Raw genomic sequence first — 19,559 nt, forward strand, 5'->3', positions numbered from 1 at the left:
TAACAGTGAAGCAGCATCCCATGTACCAGTGTTTACAGTGTCTAGCCAATGGGGAGGCGTGGGTGTTCAGTTTGGGGTATTATGGATCACTGAGGCTAAAACAGGACTCAAAGCATCTCAAGCTCTCACCTGATTAGGGCTCAGACCGTCCACAACCTCAGAGAGAAAACGCTTTTCAGCTCAAACGGACGGAAGACAGGTCCATCTCCCCACCACTCTCCTCCTGACACCCGTGCATCTCTGACAAAGAACAGGTAAATTCACCTCCTTCACTCATAACCGAAAAATGAAAATAATTCATCTGTCATGACTTTTCTATTCTTGACTATTCGGTCATTTTGCATGTTACATCTGGTTATTTCACTGTTATCGGTAGACACTGTAAGTACCAACTGAGATTAGCTTGTCAGACATAATTTTGCACCATCACCTATCCTTGTGGTTATTTTGACATTTAATGCTATAGTAATAATTGCTGGTCTACTCAGGAAATCTTTATAGATATTATACATTTTATGAACCTTTATCCCTGTGGCAGGAGGGTGCATAAAGCACTGAACAGAGAAATGTTTCTGAGAAATAAAATAATTGTTTTTAAAACTTCTCAGAAATTTTATTAAATAATACAGTTTTTCCATGTTTTTGAGCATAACTAATTACCTGTGTTGTTTGTTTTAATAAGATATTTTTCTATCTGTATTAAGGGTGTCAACAATCAGGGAGGTGACTGTACATACATACATTTTGGGTTAATTTCACTTTTTTTACAGTGTGTACTTGCTTTTGGTTGTCTGATGACCTGTATTAATCACATGACTCATTTGGCATGTGACATTACAGTGTGACTCAGTTACAAGAAGATGTGGTGCAAATAAGAGGGCTATTTAGTCCAACAAGCAATTAACACTGACTGCCGTTCACTGGACCACAGTCCTTTGCAGGTGTGCTGGTCTACCAGTGGTTCCAGTCTCTGTGACTTCCCTGTCACAGGTCTGTGAATGGGTGTAGGGGCAGCAAAGGGGATCCACGAGTCTCAGGATTAGTCCAGTAATAGCAGACAGGAAAGTTAATCCTCGGCTGGGTCAGAAGGCTTTGTGTGTGAGCCATGTAGAATACACCATGTACTGACATTGCTTACGTGCTCATTTACTTGTCACAGTGTTTACTGTTCCTTGGCTCTGTTCCAAGGACCATGATGTTTCGGCCACACAAGGGACATCTCTTACATTTAGTTAGAGCTCATATTCGGGGTAACTACACTTGATGTGAAACTCGGAACCTAAATCGCTTCGGATGTATCTTCATAATATATTAGTCAATATTGTATTTACGTTTCATAGTAAGTTAAACTCAGGATATGAGAAAAGTAATTGTTGTCACTCAGAGTTAAAGACAAACTTCTTTTCAATAATTTCATTACACTTAAAAACTCTTAGCTCCAGCGTTGCAAGAGGCTGTGTAAATTCATTTTTTAGTCACGGAGAGAGAATTGGTTATCAAGCTCCTGTCCGGTTTGGAGGTTGTTCCAATATCAAGGAGCACAGTACTCAACGATGACATCATAATCTGTCATGATAATTAATGAGTACACCTACTTTGCTTATGGAGATATAAACCTCCACAGTGGGAGCGACACAAAGCTGGGAGTGACTTACATAAAGCTACGTACAGGATTACGGGAACCCTTTTGGATGACTTTACTGACCTTAAGTGAATGCTGTAAGACTATTAATGAAGCAAGAGAGATCTGTGGCAGCTGCCAGTGATTAAAATACCTCCCTCAATGGGAACTCAATATGCCATGAATTACTTGGGCAGAACATATAGTTCTGAACGAGCTTTACAGGAGAGCCTGTTTCACTAGTGGGTGTGTCTCTTTGCAGGGCGCCTCTGTCATGATTGGCCAGCGTGGACTCCCCGCCCTGTGGGCGTGCCTGTTGCTGGCGGCGACGTTGTGCCCCAGCGCCGTGGTGGGGCGGGGCCGGGGCTTCGGGGGAAGGATGGGGGGCATGAGGATGGGGGCCAGAGCCCCACCCATACAGACCCACCGCTCCTCCAACACCGGGATGAAGATGGCGGGGGCGGCGGCGGCGGGGGCCCTGGGCGGGGCGGTGGTCGGGCACGGGCTGAGCTCGATGGGGCGTCCGGGATATGGCTACGGAGGTTACGGCGGCTACGGCCACGGCGGGTACGGCGGGTACCCCAGGTACGGCGGCGGATATGCCTCCGGAGGCCGCAGGTACGAAAACGGCGGCGAGTTCCGGAATGAGACTGACGGGGAGTACTACTACGATTCCAGCCCCAGCCATGACACCAGTGCTTTTGTCATCCTGGGATCCATGATATCCTTCATGATGGGTCACTGGATGGGAATTTAATCCTGTGGACTGGATCATCCTCATTTAGAATGTACAGGGCTGTGAATGAAAATTCAAGCAGCTCACAATGAGTAAGAGTGATTGCGCTGCCAACTATCTTTGCTTTAAAAGGATTCTTTGAATAAGGCTTTCTTTCCTAAGAAGATTCTAGGCAGTAATTTGTTTGGGCTATATGGATGGGGTTGCACTAAGAGTACATCATTATAGCCATGTGAGCATAAATTTTTATTTTCATGACTAACAATAGTCTTCAAAGTTATGGATGATGAAAGAAAGGGTTTGTTACCGTATTTGGTGTTCATTTGAAATTATGGTAAAAGTATATATATATATATTTATTTATTTTTTGAAAAGAGTGCTTAAGTTCAGCTCAGATCACACAGATTGCAGTAGGAGCAAATAAAGTATCTTTGTGAAGCTGATAAACTAAAATTTACCACACATTCCAGGTGGAAAATTCCGCCAGATTTTTCATCCCTTTCTACCTCTATTATAGGTTAGTCAGTTAGAATGCTGTAATACTGCCAACAATTGCCCATCCTTCGATTAAACAAAAGTAATGAACAGTCACTTCTCTATTCACATTCCACTATTTGTAAGTACTATTGATTTCAAGAATATTTTTGTAACATTGCGTTTATTTTTGTAACAATGCATTTATCATACAAGTATTGCCATGAGCAGGATTATGTAGTTTTTAAATTAATATATGCTGGTGTTTCTGTGAGAATAAAATAACTTTTCAGAGCAGTAATGCAGACTTTGATGCAGGCAGGCTAATTGTATAATGTGTTTTGATCAAGTGCACGGCTGTTGTATTTGAATAAAGGTATGAAAACCCGTTTGTGTAGATATTTTAAGTTTGTGGCTCTACACGTTCACTGTACTTTTCTCACAAGCATAATTCTGACTCAATGTAAGCTGCTTATGTGTTCACATACTCCTATACGTTCTCCTATAATACAGCTGAGTACTACGTAGGTTACATAACTGACGTCTGTGATTACAAGTGCAACTCTTCGATGTAGAACCAGCAGAATCCACTAGGGGGAGACAACATTGTAGCAGACTAAGGCATGGGTAGGCAGTTCTCCCGGATCTATTTAGAGGCAATACACAGCCTTCACTCACCACATAAGACTGGTATACCAGCTGTTGCCCGTGAAACAGGTGATGTTGTCTACTCTAAACCTGCGCACAATTTGTCTTGCAATCTGTTAAAGGATCAAATAATAAATCGCGAGTGATAGAATCAAACTCCTTTTTAAGCGAGCGGTGTTAAATGTGATTATTTATTTTACATAATCGTACATTTAAAATGTATTTGTTGGTTCGTTTAAACTTTTGATTGGTTAGTATTAGTAGTTACTTAGCATACTACTTCGTGGATTTTTAAATGAACGTTACAGGTCAGAGCCAGAGGTCAGAGCCGAACATAACGGGTCAGAAGGGAGTCAAAGTGCTGTTACCAAAATAAAATCTCCGTGGAGGGGACTCAGACCGCCAATGAGTCCTCCAAAATGAGCACTTAGGCGAGATCTGTGAATTGTGACCCTTCTCGATATTTCAGAGGACGTTTTCGTTTTCATTTCTGTCTTTTAATGAACAATGAAGACAATTGACACCCCCCACCAGCATTCATTATAGTGGAATCCTGTTAATATTGTGATCATTTTCCAGAAATCAGGCAACAAATCACGGTCTCACTGCGAAATTTGGAGAGCTTCTCTTCAGCGTGTTGCCAGTTCAAACCATTTAATATTGTCGTAGAGGAAACAAGCCAATGTTACTGACAAGTTTGAGTTTATGTCGAAAAAGAGAAACGAGAATGAAGTAAAATAAGAATAGCCAACTCGAGAGTTAGCCCTTAGCATAATAGCAGTTGGCATGACGCACCAGTCATTGCCCTGCCTGGCCGGAAGGTAGGCCCGGCTCCTTTGCTGCGGTTTATCTTGGCAACAATATGACCGTCGGCGACCACTGCCACAGTGCGAGCAGCCTGCCTGACGAACCCTTGGAATCCAACCCTTGGTTGTTCACAAAGGATGTTAATTTTGGGTGCAACGTTTGCTGTGTCAAGAACCCTCCTCTCTGCGCTCCGAAAAAGGTGTGCCTTTGTCAGATGAGTGGATATCAACTGAACTGTAAGTAGCTTATTGCTGTCGCAAAGCATTTGGCCCTGTTTAAGAAAATATCGCAAACACAGAGATAGCATTGTACACAAGCCACTGAAGTCGTTCAAATAAAGGAAAAGGAAATGCTGAAAAAATAAAGGACGTAAACTCTTGTCACCGTCAAGTCAAGAAAACCACTTCTTTTAAAACAGAAAACTTGCGATTAAAAGAGTAGCTAGCAACTCGCTTGCCCAATGCTTTGGACAGGTTTGGATGTGTAGGGAACTTGACCCTAGTGGAGGTGACAGCCCACGGACCTGTAGTACAAGGTGTCACTGCAGAACCTGTTGCCCTCTACAATAACGGTTGCCTTCCGCTTCTGGTCAGTTCTGGTCCCCTTATTGGATAAAACGCTATCACATGATTTAAACTTCAGTATATTTTGTGCATGGGCACGTACAAGTTACGGGTACTTTCGTACATAATCAGCCCTAACATTTACGCCTCTGACATTTTAGCTACATTTCTTGACAAGTGCGTGCAAGACCGCCGAAGACTGAAACGTTTTGCTGTGATACAATCTCAAAGTGAACCAGCGTTGGCCTGTAGACTACAGCCAATTGGCAAACACTAAAACATGCATACACGCTGGCCTTCCAGAACCGGAATTTCCCACCCCTGATGTAGTATCTGAGATTGTTATTGTCATGTTTTTAGGGAGGTGAAAAAAATATTATGTCACACACTTAATCACGTGTGCTTTCTTTTATATTGAACTGGTCGCATGATAAGCGCGCTTCATAGAGTATTGGTCTAGCATGCGCTCTGCATGCAAAGCATGTGATATTTTACTGAATAGCTCACGAAGGGTAAAAAGCGCGGAGCATTGGTTTCACCGCGCGGCTAGCATGCTAGATGGTAAAATGTTTCATTGGCAAATGAAATGCTTTAGAAAATACCTGGCTGTTTGATAACCATGAGTGGACTGTGTATAGGGAGTCTGGTGAGAGTTAACCTCAGCCTTTGAGTAAGGGAGTGGGCGGGCATAGAATCTTCTGGTAACGTTTAGCCGGCCGTGCTCAGCTGACGGGTTGCTGTGTTTGCGGTTCTGGTGCAAAACCTCCACAATGTAACATATGCAAAAAGGAAATGTAAACGGGAATCATCACTTCCGCATACATCCCACAAAGCAGAACAGCATGTAGAAAACTGCTGGACAGTGAACAATGGAAAAAAAATTCCACTGGCGTTGGTTTATTATAGAATATAAATGCAGAGGAGAGTGGTGATCAAATTTGTGATGGTTTATTTTATACCTAATTGTATATTCAGGCACATCTTTTCACAAACTGCACACTGATTAGCTGGGAGTAGTACAATGCAACAATATTGTAGAAAGCAAAGGAAGAAAACAGTGTTGGCATACGATGTGCATACATATACACAGTGTAGACCTACCTATTAATAACAATTTTCAAGCACTTCAATATCGTACAAGCATGCTACCTTTATCAAAAACTTTGACATCATGAAATTCCACCTGATCATATGTAAACAATGTTTTGTAAATAATCTGGAGGTTGTAAGTGTTTTATGTAGGTCAGTTTTATGGTTTATATATGCTTTTCATGAACTTTTATGAATGCAGATGGAGAGCTCTGTCTCGTCCAAGCCTGCTTTTTATTCAGGAGGAACCTACTCCACTATTCTCTGTTGCTTAGTGACACCCATTCTCCTTTCTCCCCCACCTCCCTTGGAAGAGTAACCTGTTACCTAGCAACAGCATTATTCTCAGGCCTCAGCTGGCTGAGACTCTCCACAGGCTCGATGGAAAATCTCAAGCAGTAAAGAAGAAAGGCCTCATTTAAAAGTCACTTGATAGAGACTGAAATAATGCTGGATCCCCTTTTTTTGCTTCACACTTCGCAAGCAACAACTGTTTATAAAATAATGGTAGAGGGGCCAATTCAGCTAAGCATACCCCACTGGGATCGTAAATTTGCCTATTCAGGCTTAAGAATACACTGAGTTGTTGTGGGACACATTCTAAGCCCTGCTGAACAGTCAAGTGTAGTTAGGTGATGTAAGAACTTGGCTTGTAAAAATGCTAATTTCACACTGTCGTTGTAACTGTTCTGCTGATGGATCTTATTGGCATTTTCCAGTAAAAAAGCATTGAGTGTAAATCACGACACAGTGACTTCTGCACCATAAAACATTTATTACTGACAAAATGTACTGCACTCCTATGTGGAGCGTCAAACTTCAAAAAGGTACTGTTTAATAAAAATACATAGACATCGTTCCCAAATCAACCACTAAAAGTATGTTAGATAATACAGGGAACAAAAAATGTATTACTGTTGGGTGTGGGAATTCTAGTATTGTTCAATCAAAGCTGAGATACACTAATGCATTCACTTGCTATGACTCACAGTAAAGAGGGAAATTGTATTTGTGTTTAGCTGGTGCCTGACCATACTGCTGTAGATAGCCACGGTAATTGGTAAGAGTACATTTGCCTGAAAGGGAAAATGCAGACCCAAACTAGCTCAAATTTGACCTAACCTCTCCTCTGTTTGTCTGTACTAATGTATGACCGTTAAGATTTGATCAAACCGTACCAACGCATTTCTGTAGAACACTGTTTTCCCTGAGGGAAAACGAAGCGGAACCCAGTGGGAATCCCGGTTGGATTTGATCCGCAGGGAGGAGACAGACGCGAGAGAGACAGGGTTATTGCTCTAAAATCCATAACATATTTATTTGTGTTCACAGACAGGAGAGCAGTTTACAGAGTCACAGACTGAGCAGTCGGGGTAAATTGCAAACACACACTCAGGGCCTACGGTGTGTAGAATACACGTTCAGTATGTACATATACACATTCTACTTGAATGAAAATTAAGGTGCAAGTGAAAGAACATACAATTTATCGTACATCGTTAATTTTCATAAAGATGATCGCGTTTACATTTCAACAACACGGTTAGCAGTTCAGCCACGGTTTTCTGGCTTTCAGTTAGACAAATACACGGGTAAAGTGTGATGCCACATCCCCTAGCAACTCCAGTGTTAGGCCAAAATAAGCTATAGTTAAGTTCACCGCCTGTAGGGCTACCAAAATGCAACTACTCTTGATGCACTAAGAAGCAAGACAGTTAGTCTTAGTTCACTGGAATACAACTTCAGTAGTTAATTTTTTTAAGTTGCTTTGGGTGTACAGAAGACTACATTTCAGTTCAACTTCAACTTACATGAGTTCTGCACTCATGACATACATATTTAACATTTCTGCTTTCAAAGTCATCTGTACATAATCACAAATATTATCAAATTTCTAAATTAGATTCCACTACGTTATTCAAAACCTTAACCTTACCTCAACTTTAAATTACTGTATATTTTTCATGACAAAATTAAGCCTTTTCTGGAACAATCATTTGAACTGCATTAGTTCCCCGTTAGGCTACAAAATGCAGCAGGCATTAACATCCAGTAGTGCAATATTAACCACACATTCGTGGCTTTCATTTATCGGTGAACTGCGCTGATCGCAATGACAATAAATTAGAGGTGCCGTCGACAAACTCGTTCCCAGCGCAAAATATGCTGCTGGGAACGCCTGACAGACACTTTACCACATAAGCACTATTTTGAGTACATGCGAATAATCAGCTGTTAAAGCAATTTAGACAAGCTGATGATACAATGGCCTGTATCATGTTACTCTACATTTTTATCAATACACAAGCAGAGGTTGGAAGACCCCCCTCCCCCCCTTTTGTATAAAAAGGAGTTGGAAATGCTAGTCAAATAATTTATGAGCGTCTCCTTGCCTGCCTTGTATCAGTGACTGACATTTTCTGCAAAAAACACTGCAAATACACACTTTATATACACTTAGCTACGGTATATAACTCGTAAGCCCAATGTAGGAAAAAAGGCCTTGGGCATCACAATACCCATTTATCAATAAACATGAACCAGAGGAAAGTCTCAAAAAGTAAGAGCACTTGCAATCTACTTGCAATCTACACCCTGGAATAGAGAGAGCGAGGCAAGAGAGGAAAATAACGTTGAAAGGGTTTAAGAAATAATATCATTATCCTGTTTCCTGTGGGTGCGTGCATCAGCACATGCAACTTCAAGAGTGTTAATGCAGTCTACAGTGTACATTGGAATCCATTAAGTGGTGAGTAAATAACAAAATGGAAATCCGTTAAAATGATGAAATTATAACCAAATGCACTACGAAACAACACTTTAGAAATTGAAAATATTCCTGCGGTTTCTTCTAATATGAAAGCTTTTGCAACTGTAACCGGTTCATTAAAAAAGTGTAAACTGTTGTACTGATCGTGAGCCACCACATTTAGGTTCAGACTTGCCGTGAAATGCCCTGTCCTCTTAACGTGACGGCACTAACTCACGGGCGGTGGAGGAATGTGGAACGCTGATATGGTGGAGGACTATTCTAAGTGCCTCCGATAACCTACCTTGGTGTGCTGTAACCATGGAGATGATGGAACTTTCACTCAACATCTGAACATTTGCAAATTTGGAATTGTGAGATTGCTAATCGATAACTTCAACAAAAATTAATAAAAATCCAGTTTTTGTCATCAACATTAAAGAATATAAAATTCCTTCAGAAAATAACAGCCCAGTAGCTGCTATAATCCAAAAACTATGAATGAATGGCAGTCTCACTGCAGTCAGTCTTATGCACACAAAGTAATGGAGTTTTAGACAAAGCTGGTAAAAAAAAAAAAAGTGTGGTCAGAATATTTGGATACTAGATTGCGGCTTACAAATTTACCTGGAGTGCATCTTCTCCACTTTCATTCCCAAGAATAAATGTTACACACAGAGGAGACTTCATTTTGTTTCTCCAGGATAATAATTTCCAGATTCAAAGGTAGCCAGCTGGCCTTAAGTTTAGCTTCTTGAAAGAGGGTTGATAAGGTCTTACTTAGACTAATGAAAATAAAAAGGCATAAAATATATGCAGTGCGATTCAGGCATTAATGTATTTTTTTCCATTTGCAGTGATGTAAAAACTTGCATAATGAGTATTTGTACGCATGTATACAGTGCCACTATATATTCCAGTATATTTCTCTATACATACAGGTTTAAGCATAATATATAGGTTATAGCGGTTAGCTAGGGATTGCTCTTTCATCCATTTGTCCACTAAATGTTTTTTTTCTGTACAGTATGATCAGCATCTCAGTGTAACAATGTGGTTTTGTTGTGTGCCAACAGACAGAACATTTAACCTCAGCTACACAACCTCAGTCACATTATCAACATGCAATGCAGATATTCCCACCTGTCCATATCAGTAGTACAATAAAGCTTCGTCTTTCAGTAAAAACGACACAACACAAAATATTTTCTTCCCTTACTGACAGCTCATACGACATACAGTATACACAGCACACGCATACCATAGCAGATCCAAGGTAAGGTTGCAGCTCAGGAAAAAAATACCTTCCCTCCATGGATCTATTATTAACCGTCAGAAATAAGCTGCTGAAGTGGCATTTAATCTCTAAGTCCTATGATGAGAGTATGGCATGGATATCTAAGACCAATGATATCTCAGACTCTCCACTTCCACAAACAGGAACTGGCAGTGGATTCTAGAAAATTCACTCAGTTGTAATTCACTTCAAATTAAAAGCAACGTCTATTCTGTCTAATGACGACAACTTATGCTGCTTCTACTTGCCATTGGCATCAAGGTCTTGTACATAAATTTGTTGCTGTAGAGATTTTTCAGTCACATTGGGCATGGTGCATTCTCCATTTAAAAAAAAACAACAATGTTAGTTTATTTTGCTTGATCTTGCACACGCACAACTTTCAAACACTGCAAAGAGTTCTAAAACCGGATTCCCTTTGTATACATCACACCAAACATCAGGTGAACCTGTTTTTTTTTTTTCGGTTTGATATAATTACTCCTGATCTGGTGATTATGTCATTTTAGAACTTGGCAAAGAGGTTGAAATTGTTACCTACTTCAGATATGTGGCACAAAACGTGTCGGGTCATGTGATAGCCATATTGCCCACTGCTAATATTCGCGAACGTGGTGACAATCCATTTCTCCCTGCGTGTTGGTCATAGAAGCTCCAAATTTGGCAAACGTGTTGAACTTTGTGACAGCTTTAAATCTCTGAGTTAAAGTGCTTTCTCCACTGTATTGAGCATTTCTGAGGTGCATGGGTCTTAAGTTGCCTGCAAATTAATAAATTGAGTGAGATGTGCATTTCCAATTTTTATTATTGAAAAGTGTGACCTACTTTTGTATGATGCTCACTTTTTATGTGAATCACAAGTTGTTTTCTGTAGTTGCATGAGCTTTGAAAAACTTGCCAACAAATGAAAAAGAGAAAATCTTCCAAATATCATTAGTCAACTCCAGGAAGAAAAAGATCTATACAAATTAATTTCAGAATCAGGTCTGGCCTGTACTTCCTGAAATAATAAGTACAGCATAATAGTCATGCACATGCATGAAAGTAACGTGCCTTACCGAGTGCTGTTAGGTTCAGTGCTTTGGATGAGCTGGTCACAGAGTGCTACGGTGAATCAGTAGCAGACAAGTTAATATTGTTAAAACATGACACTTCTGGGTGGGACAGCTAGACACTAAAAAAAAAAAAAAAAAACCTGAATAAAAATAAAACGTAGTGTCCTGAGCCACGTGACTTTCGTAGGGTTGAGGGAGTCCCTTACCTAGGTGTCCGTACAAGTGCCTGCACAGCTGCGTCCCATTCGCACTCACCCCTGCAGTACCCACGCCCGTATCTTACTGCAGCAAGAGCGTGCTGCTCAGGACCATGAGGGTGGTGGTGAGGAGCAGTACCAGGCCCTGACAGAGGGGGCGCTGGATCTCCCCGCTCCCAGTGGCACGGGTGCGCTCGCTGGTCTGTTTTTCCAGGTAGGCCTCAGAGTAGACCATGTAGAGTTCCACACAGCGTCGGGCCTTGAGCTGCTCGATCAGCTCCGGGTACCCGATCTCCATGATGCCTACCGTGTCGTCATCGTTTCCACCGTCAGTGCCACCGTCGCTGCCGTCCTTCTTCTCGCCGGTAGCTGTGAGCACGGGCGGCGCCGTGGTAGGGCTGAGCTGGCTGCCCACCGTGACGCTGTCGCTAGCCGTGCTGTTAGCTGTGCCATTAGCCGTACCGTTAGCCGCCGCAAGCTCTGGGGTGGTGAGGCTGCCAACGCCCTCGCCCGCATTCAGATCATCACCCTGGGGGCCATCTGTCTCCGCCGCTATCCCTTCGTCCCCCTGTATGTTTGAATGGGCCAGTGCTCCCCCTTCATCCCCCTGTATGTTTGAATGGGCCGGTGCTTTCTCTTCGTCCCCCTGTATGTTTGAATGGGCCAGTGCTCTTCCTTCGTCCCCCTGTATGTTTGAATGGGCCGGCGCGCTCTGGCTTCCCAGCAGGTCGGTCCTCTTCATGCAGGTGTCCATGTACTTGTCGTAGGACTGCGGAGGCTGCTTGAATTGGTAGTCGCGGCCGTAGTCGTTTTTGTCGGTGGAGCGCGTGCCGTAGCGGCGGTACATGTACTGGTTGTAGTATTGCTCCTCCTGGGGGTTGTGGAAGTTGAAGTGTGGGCGGGGGAAGCGGCCGAGGCCATAGCCCACCGCCATGCCTGCCACCGCCCCTATGCCCGCCGCCATGGCCGCCTGCTTTCCGAAGCCCTTGGACTTCACAGAGGGGCCGTAGCCCATGCCCTGCACGGAACGTGAGAAGGGAGAACCTCCCCTGCCGTACCCTCCGCCCCCATACCCGTACCCTCCCCCGTAACGTGGGCTCAGGATGTTGTTGTTAGGGTTCCAGTTAGGGTATCCTCCTCCCCCTCCGGGATAGCCCCCCTGCTGTCCCCATCCTGCCCCGCCTCTGTTTGGGTAACCCCCAGGATATGCTCCACCCCCATGCTGATTTGGGTAGTTACCTCCTCTGACTGGGTAGCCACCTGCCGCTGGGTAACCTGCAGCCGGATTACGTCCACCAGCTGGGTAACCTCCACCAGCTGGGTAACCTCCACCCGCTGGTTGACCTCCTGCGGCCGGATAACGTCCACCCGCTGGGTAACTTCCGCCCGCTGGGTAACCTCCACCCGCTGGGTAACCCCCTGCAGCTGGTTGACCTCCTGCGGCCGGATAACGTCCACCCGCTGGGTAACTTCCGCCCGCTGGGTAACCTCCACCAGCTGGGTAACCCCCTGCAGCTGGTTGACCTCCTGCGGCCGGATAACGTCCACCCGCTGGGTAACTTCCGCCCGCTGGGTAACCTCCACCCGCTGGGTAACCCCCTGCAGCTGGTTGACCTCCTGCAGCCGGATAACGTCCACCCGCTGGGTAACTTCCACCCGCTGGGTAACCTCCACCAGCTGGGTAGCCTCCTGCAGGGTTTTGGTTAGGATATCCCCCCGGCTTTACACCCCCTTGACCTGGATATTGGTTGGGGTATCCCCCGGCGGGCGGGTACCCTCCCCCTGCCGGGTATCCCCCCGCAGGGTTTCGATTGGGATTCTGTGGTTGCCGGGGGTAGTTACCTGCCTGGGAGTGCGTGCCCTGCCCTGGTTTACGTGACGACGATCCTCCCGAGCTTGGCCTGCTGGATGAAGAGGGCTTCTTCCCAAAGCCGAGGCTGGACTTGAACCCCCCTCCTCCTCCACGCTTGGCCAGGCCCAGGTGACCCTGCAGCAGCAGGAGGGCCAGCCACAGCAGGGCCAGGTGTGATGAGAGTCCCCTCATCGCTGCACTGCGGACAGGTAGAGAGAACCAGCGTCAAGGAAGTGCCTCCTCAGCATCACTTCCGGTCAGCTGCTACACAGCGCATGTAAATCAATCACAGGGCAGCATGAACATGAGTCGTGACCTGCTGTGCATCAAGACCCATTTGCAGTTGACCTAAAATTATTTCTACATGTATGAAAATACCACATTGTCAATCCTTGGATAAGCTATAGCCTAAATTTATTTTATTGAGAAGGTGTTGCAGCCAATTAGATTGTTTCGATGAGTTATTTGTTTAAGATTTAAGATGGTGGTGCGTTCTGTCAACTCAAACCCCTTCAGCAGGCAACACGATTTTCAGAGATGCACCTGAATGCTGTAGATCAGGGGTAACCAGCCCTGTTCCTGAAGATCTACCATCCTGTAGGCTTTTATTTTAACCATAATTTGCCATACCTAATTAACAGCTCAACAAGATCTCTAGCTGTTGAATTCGGTGCGCTTTGTAAGGGTTGAAATGAAAACCTACAGGACGGTAGATCTCCGGGAACAGGGTTGGTTACCCCTGCTGTAGATTCTCTGACACACACTTTATCTCCACGGCTACAGTAAAGTACAGCTTAGTCTTCTCTCTGGTTTAATTAAACCACTAATGGTCTGTATTTGCCCGTCTTATAAAAGTAAGTGTAGTGGTTTGTATGCAGTGTTCTCCAGAACTGCCCACGTTTTTTGATAAATCAATCAACGAGCAAAATGAAAATATGGTGATCCCTTCAGAAAGTTTAGCAGATAATGGATATTACCCAATGACACCCTCGAGCGCTCACCAAATACATGGTAATAAAGGAAGGGTAAGGGGCTGGTGGAAAATCCCCAGCGTGTGCATGTCTATTAGGGCCTAAATAATTCAAAGGCTGTGCACCTCCTTACCTTTCTCTACTTGTGTTAAGTAACTACAACCGAGTGTTGACAGGACATTGACAAATTTACACAAAACAGAAAATGCCGCATCACAACACAGTATCTCCCATAACATTAAAAAAAAGTGTTGTATTTTCAAAACTGGCAGTTCAACCGACACTTTACTCAAGACTCAATTTTCCGAACCGTCTCCACCAGCAATGCATAGCATGACATCATTGGGCATGGCAGGCTTTAGATTACAAAAGGACAGCTACATGCGTAGGCTACATCAAGACAGTCGGCGTTACAAAGGGCGTTACGTTTTCGCTGAGGAAGAATATTTGAGGCCTGATGGATTAATGGAATGTTACACTTGATTTAATATAGAAAACGAATAGAATTTAGAAAAGGTGTTGTGACAAATGTGTTTCTACGTTGTTGCAATAGCCTGCTACAGTTTTCTAGGCTAGACTTCAATTAATATTAGTAGCCTACGTCGTTTCCATTAAGCAGGCTCATACACAGTCTGTATTTACGAAACATTTAGTTCCCTTCTTCAGACAGCGCAGGTATAAACCGCTATGGAAAATACCCATCGACTCCAATCATGTCATTTTATCCATTTATGAAATCCCGAAATGATTATACGATTTTAAACGTTGCATAACGAAGCAATGGGCCAATATAATATTACTTGTGTAAACATCATTTTAAACTACAGCCTAAACAATCGAGATTAACAAGAAAATAATGAACCAACATTTTTGAATATACCAGCTCCGTTAGATCTGGGACCGCGGAATGCCCTGGTAGCCCATCGGTTTACTGATTACCTTGTTGTCAAGGTCTGTGTCTGACAGTCAAATTGTCATTTTGTACCAACATTGAATTAGATATAGCAATGCAGCATGTACGTGGAATCAATCGACCAAAGCAGCTGCGTTTTCAAAGCAGTAATCCCAAAGGCTGCAGCACATTATCCTCTTATTCCAAGCTCCCCGAAGCGAGGTCAAAAATAACACCCATCTCTGGGCTAGTTTTAAAATGGCGTTCCGTGACGGCAACCAGCAAGTTCCATATTGTTTTGAAATGAACTAAGCGTGTAATTACATATCCCTTACAAAATATCTGGTATTATGTCCTATTTTGTTGTAAAGCAAACCTATACGCTCCACCTTTGATGGTGTGTTTTCAGCTAGCATAATTTATACGTCAGTTCACCATTTGTAACGTTTACCGCCGTAGCATGTGCCACAAGAATTTTAGCTATTGGTATGAAATTGTTTCGCTATTTAGGTCGAACCATAAACACTGTTTCAAAGGATTTTCAATGAAACGGAAATCCTTTTCGGAAAAGCCGAAAAGGACTGAACTGCGATAGTAAAAAAAATCCTAGTCTATCGTTATAATTTAGATTGTAGGCAACTTGCAATGGAACAAGGTGTCAAAATCCTAAGAGAAATCCGCTTCCGATGTAGTTATAGGCGATCCATAGTAAGATAAGAAATTTAATTATATTTCAAAACCTACCTTGACTGTTTTACTGAATGCGACGCCTTCTCCGTTCGATTCGTTTGAAGTAACTCCAAGACCCTAGTCCTTCTACTGACAGAGCGAGAGCGGCTCGTAGCTATTTAAATGTTCGGGTGCGCACTGAACAGTGAACACTGAGGGAGGGGTTTTCATTGACACAATTTCCCACAATCATTGGAATTGACACCGTCCCTGATAAAAAAAAAATGTTTCCTGTTGTGATTAGACCGAGGTTTTCCCTTTTGACCGATCACCAATAAAGCTGTGAAGTAGGCTACGTGTCCAATAAGCAACATATAAAAAAGTAGTAGCCTATTATCAAACGGTTTGCTTTTTCGCATAATGAGGGTATCTTTCCAAATAGCCAAACGGAACGCCAACCTAAATTGGAGCTTTTATTTCTCGAGAGAGTAGTTTGTCCCTTAGTAGATCCCCTCCGTATCAGTGAACTGTCAAGTATATAACACAATTGCTCTGCGGTCCATGATAACAATATCACAGTCCTTCTGTCCGTGTTTGGGTTGTCATATTTTATCCAAAATACCCAAATGACTATTTTGTGCATAAAAACCAAGAAAAACAAACGCAAAAATGAGCAGATTGAATACGTAATATAAAGCTACATGCATAAAAAAATTGTGCATATAAATTATTTTGCCTTGTGCTGATGTGAGAAGATTGGGGAGAATGGCTTGGGAACGGGCATGTACGGTCTGTGTCGTCCGCCTCCGGCAATTCCGTGGAAGTGATTGCGTGAGAACCATAGTGGTACCACGCCCGTTCTCGACATCTACGCACTGTGATCTGAGACAGACAGACAAACAGACAGACAAATAGAGAGATGATGTGCCACGCGAGGTCGCGAGGCATGATAGACAGGCTGCTGTGGACGGAAAAAAGCAGGTGAAACAAGCCCAGGGGCGGGATGGAACGCTTCGCGGAGCCTATGAGATTCCACGGAGAGGGGAACGGGTTTGGTGCCATTTTGAGCACGGTTAGAATGTGCCCTCGCTGAACGCTTGCGCAATCTCCGAAGATGAATCAAATGGATTTCATGCATCTGAGGCGACTGTGTGTTGTTAGTGAGTGTTGAATGAAGTGTTCCGTGTTTTCTTTTTTTTTGTTCCCTTTATTTTCACTTTCACTTAGTTGTAGGAAAGATTGAATAAGTAGCCAACGTGGAATACACGTAGGCCTACCCCCATTATTTTATAATTGGGCAAGAAAAACTTAGATTTTCTATCAAACATTATAAGATGTTACTTATCAGTGAGTATGCAAACATTACTTTTATATCTTAAGTTTTAAAGAGGGGAGGGCAAGGATTGGGATAAATTCTGTTTATTACTTTGTGTGTTGTTCATATTACGAGAGAATTAAACAATTACGCTGCTTCTATTTTTTGGGATATTTTCTCCCTTTCATCAAGTCATTGTACACATGATATAATTGCATAATGGAATGTCTCGGTTCTCTCAGTAAGTCCTCTGTTTGGGGAAAAGAGCTGGGTTACTGGCCGCATGTTCTGCAGGCCACAAAAACATCTTGGGACTCTGTTCTCTCCATTAACAATGGCATCCTTTAGCCAAGGCCGGATAACATGACTGTGGACATTTGATGTTCTCATCACTTTAAAATGCCCTTTATTAATGAATCAAAAGGCGTCCACCAAACAAGTGTAAGATTGTGGTACCATTCAAATGGGAAGGAATTTAAGCACACAAAGACACGGCTTTATTGACAAATCATGTTGGCTGTTGAAGTGCTATCCTAGGGTTGGAGAGAAGTTCTTTTTATAAGAGCACGCCGAAGGGTAACACCGTCCCCTGTATGTCTACCAGCAGAAGAATAAAACACCTGTTTGTTTAAATGATATTTCTCAGAAATGGGGAACGCTGATGATTTGTCCGAGGCACAGTCTCTTCCCCCTTTCTCCTGACATGAAGCGTTCAGGTGCTGCAGGACCATGGACAGCAACCACTGCACCTGTTCTGCAGTCACGTGTGACAAGTTTTGAGTTCTAACAAAACCCTTATTATACTATACATACAGCCAGGCTCATATCGGCAACGCTCAGGTTAGCCCCCAAGGCACAAAAAAATTAAAAAAGTCTAATCAAAATCAAAGTAATACACTGCAAATTGTTACACAATCAACACATGACCATTCGCCATGTCATCAGCTTAATATGCTGGCAAATACTAGTTCTCCTCCCTCTAGACTACACACAGCCTCCCCATGGTACCAATTAATCTTAAAACACCCCATAGGTCCAGCATTCTACTGTAGTATTCAGTCTACGGAAACTCTTGAGCTCACAAAGCATTTATACATTTCTGTGATATTGACTGTTACCCCAATATCTACCACCTTTTTTTCTTGCTAAGGTACACAGCCATTTTAGCCTGTCCCAACAAGAAATTTAAAATACAGCCCACTTTTTAGAAACTACAGTGAATGCTAAAGACTGTGAAGACTTCCCCCAAGAGCAGGCACCTGCAAGATAACCATGTTTAAAAGAGGACCAAGCTTCAGACGGCCTTTAGAACAATGTAATATGGTCTCTCTGACACCACAAACTGGGCAGCCCCTGTCTACAGTAGGAGACAAAAGCATATAATGGCTAAATTGATAAGCTAGCCAGTGTCTTTGAACAATAGTAAACATGAATGTGGGGGGGAAAAACAAGTCATTTGTTACATTTCCAAATAATCAGATTTTTTTAAATGCCAAAAAACCCACAATTCGTGACTTCCCATTTTTATAGGCAATTCAAAAAAACAGCTCAAAATCATGTATTATAAGTGCAATTCTGGTGATACCCTGCTTAATTAGGCCGGCAGTAACTGTAAAACAGGTTTTCTCGTGTTTTAGTTCTGTTTACTTTTGTATTTCTTGGCTTTGTGCGTCATCTTGCTTTGTAAGTTTTTTCACGTGTGCTCCATTGTGTTCTTTTCCCCTTGTATTTCACATCAAAAGTCTAGTTTGTTCTATCTGCACTTCGTTTGTGTATATGTGCATTTGGAGCTGTACCCACCTGTCCCCGTATCACAACTTGATCTGACATTGCCAGCGCTGGCCCAGATTCTGTGGACTTTGCCAGAGTACTTCATCAAGAGAGAGGGACAAAGAAAGGGAGAGAGATTGAACCGAGTGAGAAACAAGGGGCCTAATAATGCCCTTGAATATGTGCTTGAAACAGTGACGGGCTTCATATCTCAGTGGGAAATGTGTGGTGGTGTTAAGGAGCTGATGTTATGGGGACTCCTCCTTGCTTCCTCAGACTTCTACGTGAGGCAGGGCAGGTGTCCTGAGGCACACCCATAAGGTGAGACAGCACATGACCTTCACGAACAGCATCTTGAGCAGCCATCAGCTCCAGGGCTAACGATTTTCTGAACAGAAACATGCGCTCAGCACGTTAGACCCATCGATATGTGATCTGCTTTCAATCAGGAACGTGAAGTCTGTGGAGGTAACTTTGTTCCCGGTCAGCAATGTTAAAGTCTTAGCATGCCTTTAACACTAATCTGCATGTCAGTCGTTTTTCTGCAGCCCTTACTATACCATTACTTTATTTATTTTAATTTTTTTTTATCTATGCACTTTTACTATCTTAATTGATCTTTTTTAAAAAATTTTCTTTAATGTATTCTCTTGTCATGTACCTTAAATGCCTCTATCTATGCATTTATTACCATCTTAATTTATCTATGTTTTTAAATTCGATCTGCTACAATGTGAAGCACTTTGGGCTGCATTTCATGCATGAAAATTGCTATACAAATAAAGTTTATTATTATTATTATTATTATTATTATTACTATACACAGCTGTTTAACACACAAAGCTACAAGCAGT

General features: G+C 42.9%; 2 protein-coding genes across 3 annotated transcripts; one reads left to right on the plus strand and one right to left on the minus strand.

Moving 5' to 3' along the window:
• The first annotated feature begins 22 nt into the window (after positions 1–22).
• Positions 23–3,219, plus strand: prnpa (prion protein a (Kanno blood group)). The gene is made up of 2 exons (XM_064353903.1): positions 23–254; positions 1,884–3,219. Exon 2 carries the CDS (start codon positions 1,896–1,898, stop codon positions 2,376–2,378), a length of 483 nt encoding a protein of 160 aa, XP_064209973.1. The 5' UTR covers positions 23–254; positions 1,884–1,895; the 3' UTR covers positions 2,379–3,219.
• A 4,009-nt stretch (positions 3,220–7,228) lies between these two features.
• Positions 7,229–16,205, minus strand: LOC135264896 (uncharacterized). Of its 2 annotated transcripts, XM_064353896.1 has the most exons (3): positions 15,696–16,205; positions 12,635–13,287; positions 7,229–12,562 (listed from the first exon to the last, which is right to left on the minus strand). In XM_064353896.1, exons 2-3 carry the CDS (start codon positions 13,278–13,280, stop codon positions 11,319–11,321), a joined length of 1,890 nt encoding a protein of 629 aa, XP_064209966.1. In that variant the 5' UTR covers positions 13,281–13,287; positions 15,696–16,205; the 3' UTR covers positions 7,229–11,318. The 2 variants fall into 2 exon arrangements, with proteins under 2 accessions (XP_064209966.1, XP_064209965.1); XM_064353895.1 differs by having other exon boundaries at positions 7,229–13,287; positions 15,696–16,201.
• Between the last annotated feature and the right edge of the window lie 3,354 nt (positions 16,206–19,559).

This window comes from Anguilla rostrata, chromosome 10, assembly GCF_018555375.3.
Source record: "Anguilla rostrata isolate EN2019 chromosome 10, ASM1855537v3, whole genome shotgun sequence".
Taxonomy (NCBI): Eukaryota; Metazoa; Chordata; class Actinopteri; order Anguilliformes; family Anguillidae; genus Anguilla; species Anguilla rostrata.